At 35.5% G+C, this 9,441-nt stretch overlaps 1 protein-coding gene across 1 annotated transcript in view; it reads right to left on the reverse strand.

Annotated features, from left to right (window-relative positions):
- The window catches only part of LOC109389255 (lymphoid-restricted membrane protein), an 87,536-nt gene that overhangs the window by 7,992 nt on the left and 70,103 nt on the right, over nt 1-9,441 (reverse strand). Inside the window, exons 11-17 of the mRNA XM_019654628.1 lie at nt 8,058-8,114; nt 7,129-7,188; nt 6,960-7,024; nt 6,051-6,150; nt 4,196-4,330; nt 3,347-3,448; nt 2,174-2,325 (exon numbers count right to left, since the gene is read on the reverse strand). Coding sequence (XP_019510173.1) covers nt 2,174-2,325; nt 3,347-3,448; nt 4,196-4,330; nt 6,051-6,150; nt 6,960-7,024; nt 7,129-7,188; nt 8,058-8,114 — 671 coding nt within the window. The remainder of the gene's footprint in view (nt 1-2,173; nt 2,326-3,346; nt 3,449-4,195; nt 4,331-6,050; nt 6,151-6,959; nt 7,025-7,128; nt 7,189-8,057; nt 8,115-9,441) is intronic.

The raw sequence follows: 9,441 nt of genomic DNA on the forward strand, positions 1-9,441 counted from the left end.
GCCATGTTGGCCTCTTGCTGCTGCTGAAACATACCACGCTCATTACAACTGCAGGGCCTTTTCACTAGCTGTTTCCTCTGCCTACAACACAACTCAGATCATCACACAGCTCACTATCTCACTTCACTCAGCAATCCACTCAATTTATCACTCTTCAGACACATCTTTCCTGGACATTCTAAAATTAGGTCCTCCTGCCCCTTCTCATTCTTGATCTTCTTATCCTGCTTTAATTTTCTTCAAATCACTCACTACTCCCTGGCACTATGGTATATAATTATGTTTATTTGTTCATTATCTATATCCCTTAGTAGATGTTAGTTTCATGGAGGCAGATATTTGTCTTATGTCCTATAATTCTCCAGCACCGAGGGGGGAAAAAAAAGCCTGACACTTGGATGTTGTATGAATGACGACATGCTTTTCACATAGAGCCCTCCAAGAGCAGTTTTTTCTGTTTTTTTGTGTTTTTCACTGCTTCTCCTTTACTCATTCAAGTTTTTCCATTCCTCAGTATTGGAACCTATTTATCTTTCACCAGAATGTACGCCTTCTTCTCCTACGCAAACAGCCCCTGAAAGTTACCTTTAATAAACATTTCCTACCTCATCTAAACATAGAATTCTCTCACTCCTACAAAATAGTCCACTCATTTTCTTATGTGTAGTTAAAACCCATAGCCAAATTATTTGGTGTGTAGCCTCTATATGGCTTTGTCTGTTTTAAATTGTGTCTAAAAGGTAGGGACTCACGCATCCTTATACTGATAAGGAGTATGCTGCCCATTGCTAAGTTTCCAGAATATTTTTAATGACTATCATGTCAGATTTTAACAAGTAGATAGTCGGAGGTTATTAGTTGCAGGAGCTTAAGTTTTGAAGTCCAACATATGTAGGTCTGATCCCAGCTGTCACATAATCCTACCTGGGTGACCTTGGGAAGTTACTGAACCTCTCTGAAAATAAACATATGTCAAATTCTCAGCACTACATCCAACACAGTAAGTTCTCAACAAATTGCACCTACTATTATTTAACTGGGCTTCTTTCTTATGTGTCTAGTAGGATAATACAGAAGATTCATTTACTTAGAGATGACTTTGGTGTAGGCCTCCCTCCAAATAGTTCTCTGTTGTTAAACAGAAGAATTTGAATGCTCTCTTTTGTGGAGATGGTATCTGTGTAAGGAAGCAGCATATCCACTTAACCCACACTTTTACCACTAAGGGGAAGTTTGGGGTCCCTGCTTCTTAGGGAAAGCAGAAGATCATTTTCTTACGAGTTCCCTCTGGTATTAACCTCTCTCTGGTATCTAGTTTTCTTATTTGTGGGGAATAAATCAGTTTTTCTTCTGGCTATTTTCTTTAATCAAACTTAGTCTCTAACTACATTTTTTTTTTACTTTGTTAAAGTTCAATATTCACCCATGTTCATTGAAAAAGCATTTCTTAAAGGAATGCTTAGTACAGTACTAGCAGTTATATAAATTGAGCTCAACAAAAGATATAATCACTGTCCATGTTTAGTATGCAGTTTACAAAGTGTACAGATTTCAAGAATTTCCCCATAATCATAATTAAGGAGAGAGGGAAGGTAAGATGGTAAATCCTTTTACATTTAGCATCCTCTATTCCCTATGACTTTTTTTACTTGAAATTTAATTAACCAGTGCCCAATGTGATGCATTGTATACTGAGGTAGAACATGAAGCCTAATGGGATAGGAGTCAACAGACCCAGCATCAAGTTATTGCATTAATTAACTTGTTGATTTTCCATTAATAACTCTCAGGTCTTGATCACCTCACTTTACAACCTTACGTCTCTATCCTGTGTACAATTATGAGGTTTTACTAGATGATCTCTAAGGCCCATCTGGTTGAAAGAACTCTATATTCTGTAATTTCAAATTTCTTCTCTAGAGAAAATAACTCATTACACTGGTTGGTTCCCACATATTTTAAAGTTCACTATTTGTAATTTTGAGTATATAAGTCAATTTCACACTACTCATATTTCACAGTTCAAAACTGTCAGACAAAATGTCTTCCCTGAAAAAGTGTTATCTGAAATCAATGTATATAACCTTAAAAAAGTAAACTGAAGGCCGTGGCACAATCACAAAATGTGTCATGTTTACAGAGTATGGGTTTCTTATATATAAATGGTCATTACCTGGAAAGGTATTCATTTCTGAAGTAAAAATATTCCAGCCTGAATCTCTTCAAAATCTCTATCAATTTATCAATAGATTCTTTATGGTTTCCCAAGCTGCTCAGCATTAATATACAAAGATTTAGCTTCTCTTTCATGATATATTTGAATTCCTACAAGGCAAGTCACAAAACAAACTCCACTATTCCAGTGTTAAACACAAACATAGGACAGAGGCAACATAAAATGCTGTGGCCATTTCTCTCTCAGTAATATTAGCTGTTACTGGATCCTAAAATTCTAATTAAATAAATACCAATTCTCAATTATCCAAAGACTGAGTGTCCTTTGGTTTGATTATCTGAATTTAACAAATATATACTGGGTAACTATCACGTGCCTAAAATTGAGTTTTATTTCCTTTTTCTTGAGATAGTGGGTCCTTAACCATTTCATCAATCACCACAATTGCTTTAGAATAGGATAGGACAAGGAAATGCAAAAAAAAAAATCAGTAGTTATTGATTAGTATATTCAAAAGTAATTTTTAAAAAAGTTTAGTTTGGCAAAGGGGTTGAAATAAATATTCCATGGTTTTCAGAGTTTACTTCTTGCTTTAGTTTAACTTAGGGGGCTGATAAATGTTAGGAAGTCATCTGGCAGTGAAGAAGTAGAGATAATAAATTATGGATAAATTAAAGATATTTATTTTTATATACTTTCTTTCTAACAAACCTGGGAATAGCTACCTAAGAAGTACCTATTTTTCCAATGTTCTGCTAATTTCTGGGATAAGGAAACTGTTAGAGTCTCAGGAATAAGAGTCTTTTGCACAATAATTATTCTATTAAAATTAGAGAATTTTAATAGGTCAAGGAAAAATCCAAGCTTAGACTAGCCAGATCTTACAAGGGTTCAAATAAAATACATTTTTTCATTAAGTCATCTTATTCTTTGCTTCTCCAGCACATATCACATGTCCTCACACTCACTCACTCTTAGTTTTTTTTCTTACCCTCACACTCACACACACTTAAACTAACACTCACTTTCACCCACATATGCACGTTCATACACAACCCCAGTTAGGGCAAGCAGAAGACTACAATAACGTCTTAGAAAACGTACTGTATATAATAAGCATTACCTGAGTTTCAAAAATAGGAAGGAAAACCAAAAATACAGAATACTCACAGTAAGCTTGTTCTCCCACTTTTCTTTCACAGTAATTTCTGGATTAGTTACCCAGCACAGAGAGCTATCAATGAGGGTTTCAACTTTGGGAACTTCTTCATGCTGAAAAAGATTTCTACATCATCTACGAGGAATGCAGGTGAAAGACATATGCTACAATTTAAGAAGTTAGATCAAAGTTCTACTACGTTGGTCATTCAGGAAGACACCAGAGAGTTCCTTCTCATTTAATGTCACCCAGTGACTTTCCTTTCTGCCAGGACATTGCGTGTGTAGATGCTAACTCACATCAGGTACTCTATACATGCTGAATAGGCACAAAGAATCATTTTCCGGAACAAAACTTACCCATTTTTGTTCTCCTCTCAAATAGAAGAAAACATGCATGTCTGAGGATTTTTTTTATTCATCAAACCAAATACTACCTACTATATATGCTAGGCACTGTGAAAGGGACTAGAAATACTAATATGAAGATGTTTTCTGCTTTATCTGACCATCTAGATTTTCCAGTCAAAAATAAAAATGGAGAAAGAGGTACTAGCCATTAGCTAGAAAGAAACTATTCAAGAGATACCACATTTTCAGCCCTTTGACACTGAAGATTAACCTGTAGGAAAACTAAGTTCAAGCAATCCATACCTCAGGGTCAACCTGTTAGTTCTAAATGACCCAGAACTAGAAGGTCAACTTCAGGGAGGTTTGAGAAAAATCTCCTCTTTTCATAGAATTGATTTGAGTCTTAACGACACACAGATATGCTTGTGCTCAGCAAACAGGCAGTAGGTCACTTATCTGCAGATGTTTCTAGCCAGTGAAACACCACAATAGGTGTGTGTTGTACAATACCAGCTTCTGAAGCATAGCTGTGAATTGCACTTCCTTTTGTTCAAGTTCTCGCAGTAATAGCACCATTTCTTGGTCCATCATCGTGTCCAGAGATGACAAGCTGATTAAACTGCACTGCCACTCAGTTTCATTGTTCTGAAACAATTACCAAAATGTCCATAACTCTGTCATTCTAATAAAAAGCATTCATTATTTTTATTTTATGAAAATGATGCCCATGTGTCAATGGAATTGTCCCCATCAACCAGTTGTAAACAGTCTTATGAAATCCTACTACATCCCCCCAAAATCTGTTTACATTTTCTCTCTAGGATGGCTTCAGCTTAACGTTGATTCATGCTTAAGAAGAACCCATTCATCCTACAGATAACATTTACATGTGGGTGATATAAACTGCTATGGCTCTAATTCTATGAAAATAAAGGAAGGTTAAGAAATTCACAGAAAAAAAAATAAACGATGGGGAGTGGGGTGTTCAATAAATCCAACTGGAGACAGACTGGTTTCTTTTCTCCTCCATTCACAGAAGATACTGTCAGATCATGTTTCACGAAGCACATTTCTTATACTTCTCTCAAAGTCTCTGTCTCGTGTCATATTTTAGATATATGACAACAACACATTTAACTTTCTTTTTGCTGTCTGCTGACAAAGGTCAGAAGGCTCTAATTCCCAGATTCCAATTAGAAGGCAAACTTCCTCATCATTGGAGTAAACCTCAGAGCCAGAACTTTGTCAGCTGTTTAACCCCCCATTTAGAGTTATAGAACTTTACAGCCTGGCATCTCGACATCATCATTATCTTAGAGGACTGTGGATAAAAACACACTGCCGAGGCAAATTTGCCACCACTTCATTCAGTCTGGCAGTTTGGCTTGGTGTCAAAATACAGTCAAATGATGAGTATCTGAAACAGAACGTCAGGAAAGCACAGTGCTCAGCAGAACCTCCAAGGCTGCCTGAGATGGTGTCAGATGAAGGCAGCATATGCTGCTCCTGCACCCTGGGCAGGAGAAATTCAAACAGCATTTGCCCCAAAGACATTCTTCCTCTCCTTTCAAGGTCATATCACAGCTGTCAACAGGAAGACTTTCTGACATATCCATTGTCCACAGACATGGAGAGACCATCAAAGTAGTGAAAAGAAAGCAATTTTCTAATAAAGCGTTCCCTAACATAACAAGCACCAAACTGGAAAGTATAAAAGAGTGAAAATATAGTATCGGGGGTTCCAACATTTCATCTCCAAGAAGGCTTTTGATTGTTTCTCCCTGTTATAAAGATTTGGGTCTACCCAACAAACTGAGACTTTTTAAAGTAATAATTCATTTTGCCATTTTAAAATTAACCAAAAAACACTTAAAAGTGCTAATTTCTGTTCAGAATGTAATAATCCCTGTCATTAAATTGGATTGGTACCTTCTAAAGCAAAGAAATTTCATGTTGTTTCTGAGTATCTCTATTTTTGTCAGATATATTTCCTTTGGGGGATTGGGGAAATACTGAAAAAAATAGTTCAATGGTCTCTACTGCTATCTTTAGGACCCCAGGCTGGGGAACATGTAGGTAGTCTGTCCTGGAAAATATCAAGAGTATAAAGATTTCTAAAGTCCAGATTCACTGAACGCACGTTTCCACAGCCCCATGCTTGACCTTCACTATAGTTTGCAGCCATCACTTGAAAAGGTCTGTTCTTCCAGCTCAGAGACTTTAGACTTGGATCCTAAAAACTATCAACAGATTCTCTCAAAATGTCATGAGTGCTTTTCAGCAAGCGATGGACCTTCACTTAATAGAAATGATCACACATGGTGATTATTTTTTTAAAGCTTTCCATTTGATGGTAATTACCTACCTCAGCAGACTGAGCAAGAATGAGTTCACAATGTAAAGATTTTTCTCCTTGAGAGATGATACTCTTATGCTCTCCACTAGCATTCAACTGGATCCCATTCCTTGAAAAAAATAACAGTAGTCCCATCTGATTAGATGTGCCTCCAACATTATGTTTTAAGCTACCAGATTAAGGTTTATCACCAAACAATCAGTAAGCACTCAAGTATGCCCAGGGTTGTATAAGGAATTTAGGAATACAGAGAGAAATATGAGAGTCTCTGCCCCCTAGGAGCTGCACAGATTAGTGACTGACTCAAGGTGGTTGCAAACAAGTAGGCCACACTTTAAAAAATATATATATTGGAGCCAATAGTTAAAAATTAGAAAATTTCACTAAAATTCTAGATTTTTGGCTTTTCTTTAAAGATCAGAAGATGTGGCCACATTGGGTCCATGTATTCTTGATGCAGCAATAGCTGTGGAGCTAAGCAGAGTGGCCCCCTCTGTCTTCATTGGGGTAATGCAATTTTCTCACTTGACATTCTCATAATGTAAGTATATGCACTTACCTCATTGGTTTAACTCATTTTTTCCTTTCTGAGTGGCTCCTGTGGACTCCTGGACTAGCATACTACACATATAAGTACTCAGAAACAAATGGTTACAACATAAGACGATGTGTGTTAGAAGAGGTAAGAATAGTATGCCACGTATGCACTCAAAAGGACTACTTTAATCTCAAGGTAAGAGAAAAGCAAAGGAAAGTCATGAGAAACTTGTGAAGGAGTTCTCTTGGAGAAAATACCACTTACACGGGTACAGAAGAAAATAAGGGGACACATTCAAAGAACTGCATATATCTCAGTAGGCCAATACTATGTGGTGGAGGCCCATGAGAGAAGCTGGTGGGGGTTTGCTCTGTACTCACATGATGAGTTCCTGTTGCAAGTGCTGTAACTCATGAGCCAATTTGTTTTTATCACCTCGTAAATCCTGGAATCAAATACAACATTAGGCTGTACATGTTACTCTAATGGGAAATTTATATTTACATTTAACAACCCCACCTTCCAAAAGGTGAGATTATTATGGTATACCTCTATAATGCTCCCGTATTCTGTAATGGTTGACTTAAGTTCTTCTATACTTAAATCCTTCTGAAAAGTAGAAGAGAAAATGAATAGCTAATAAATGTATGAGTTCACCAAGTCATATTTATTAGGCTATCCATCTGAGCCACGGAAGAACTGTAAATGCCCAGTGGAAGAGAGAAAGTTGCTACAATATTCAGTATCTGGGTCAATGTCTATAAGCCATGAATAATTTCTTAGAAATGTCATAACAAAATGGGAAAAGAAAAGAAGAAAAACATTGGTCTTTCCTTACTTCCCTATCTTGAAATGGGGAAGTTTATAACTTAGGTTGTGTCTCTTAAAGCCACCATAATCAGCATCTCTGTAGCCATCACCCTTTGTTACCAGCTAGGCTATGATCCCTGGATACAAGGATAAATAAAATGATATCTATTTATTTTCCTATCTATCTATCTATCTATCTATCTATCTATCTATCTATCTATCATCTATCTACATATCTATCATCTATTTTTCTGTCTAATCAATCAATCTAGGGAGAAAATAATTTAGGGATATATTTGTCTTCTTCCTTAAAACAAATGACTGCACACTCATTGTATTGTTATGCATTAAAACTGCTTTACCAGTATCTAGCCAGTGACTGATATATTGGCACACAAATATGTATTGCAGAGATTAATAAACACCACCAGAATTTAGAGAGGATGTAAACACTTATCCCAGATGAAGAAATCAGTATTCTCCAGTCAGAGTAACATTTTTAGTGAAGTATTTTAGTGAAGTATTTTAAAGGAAAGTCTAATATTCTTGACAGAATATTGGAATCAGGTATTTTAATAGGGGTGAAGTTACACAAATGACCATCTCCTTTATGATTTAGAGAGAGCTAGCCAATCCCACAAGACTTCATGGGAAGGGACAGAACTAACCTTCTGCAAACTTTCATCTTTATTAAGCAAAATTTTCTCATATGTGTGTAACTGCACCTGAAAAGAAACAAGTTTAGGGAAGGCCATTGGGACATTGCTTTGGTAAAGGACAGTGCCACAAAATCATTCCAATAGGGAGACATGTTTCTGAAGAACCTTTAATGTGCATGTGTTTTTCACTTTTTAATGAATTTTCACATCAGCTTCACAACAATCCTAGAGGCAGGGTCATTCCTCTTGCTTTATCAGTGAGGAAATGGAAGCTCAATACTATTCAAAGACTTGTCCACAGTTAGTGACAGAACTGAGCCTAGCATATGAGTCTCTAGCTCCAGCCAAGTGCCTTTCCCACCATTTCACACTTCATATAATAAGAGGACATATAGAGTCTTAATTTTTGGTGAAAATGAAAATTTAGATAAGACATGAACACAGACTCCATGTGGACATATAGAAGACTCTCTTTTAAAAACTTAAATTTAAAAATGTTTAAGATTTCTTCTAGCAAGGTGAATATTAAGGATATACTAGTTTATTCAAACCCAAAGCAAGCTTGGTGGCATCAGCTTCTAAATATAATATACATATGTATATTGATAAATATGTATACTGATTGAATTGAAAAATCTAAAAAAAATCAGCATAGTTATAAGTAGAATCATCATCATAATCATATATATTTGATATATCTTTATAGTTTTAAAGTATTTTTACATAATCATCTCATTTGAGTTTTCAACAAGCTTGTATATTAGGTAGAAATATCATATCTATTCAGTAGATGAGAAAATTGAGACTTAAATAGGCTAACTTCTTGCTTAAGGTTATAAAACTTTTAAATAAAGAAGACAGGATTTGAACCCGTGTCTTCTAGCTCTTTCCACTAATTTATAACAGTTATGTTTTCCAAAGACAGTCATTCCTAGAATAAAACTAATTTTAATGTCTAAATTATAACTGTTATAACATAGATATATTTGTTTACACACATGGAATTTAAAATATCTGCTAGGAAACTTTAAAATTTCACATATAGACATGAAATTTAAGTACATCCTCATTTCAAACTTTTACTACGACAGAAAATATTGCTCAAATAAACCATTAGAGATGACAATAAGCATGACACAAATTCCTAAACTTATTAATAGTTGTTTTCTGTTTCCTGATAAGAACGTAGAGTAAACAGAACAAAAATATATACTAAACATAGACTTTTTAGATGCACTATAGATAAAAATCATTTTTGTAAGATATCTCTTAATTCAATCAAAGAAATATTTTTTCCATCTCTCCTCATTTTCCATGACAAGAAGGTACAAGAGCTGAAATCTTTCCTGACTTAAGGGTTTACAAAATCAGACACTATTAAATTAGAAATTGC

This window comes from Hipposideros armiger, unplaced genomic scaffold, assembly GCF_001890085.2.
Source record: "Hipposideros armiger isolate ML-2016 unplaced genomic scaffold, ASM189008v1 scaffold_227, whole genome shotgun sequence".
NCBI classification, from domain to species: domain Eukaryota; kingdom Metazoa; phylum Chordata; class Mammalia; order Chiroptera; family Hipposideridae; genus Hipposideros; species Hipposideros armiger.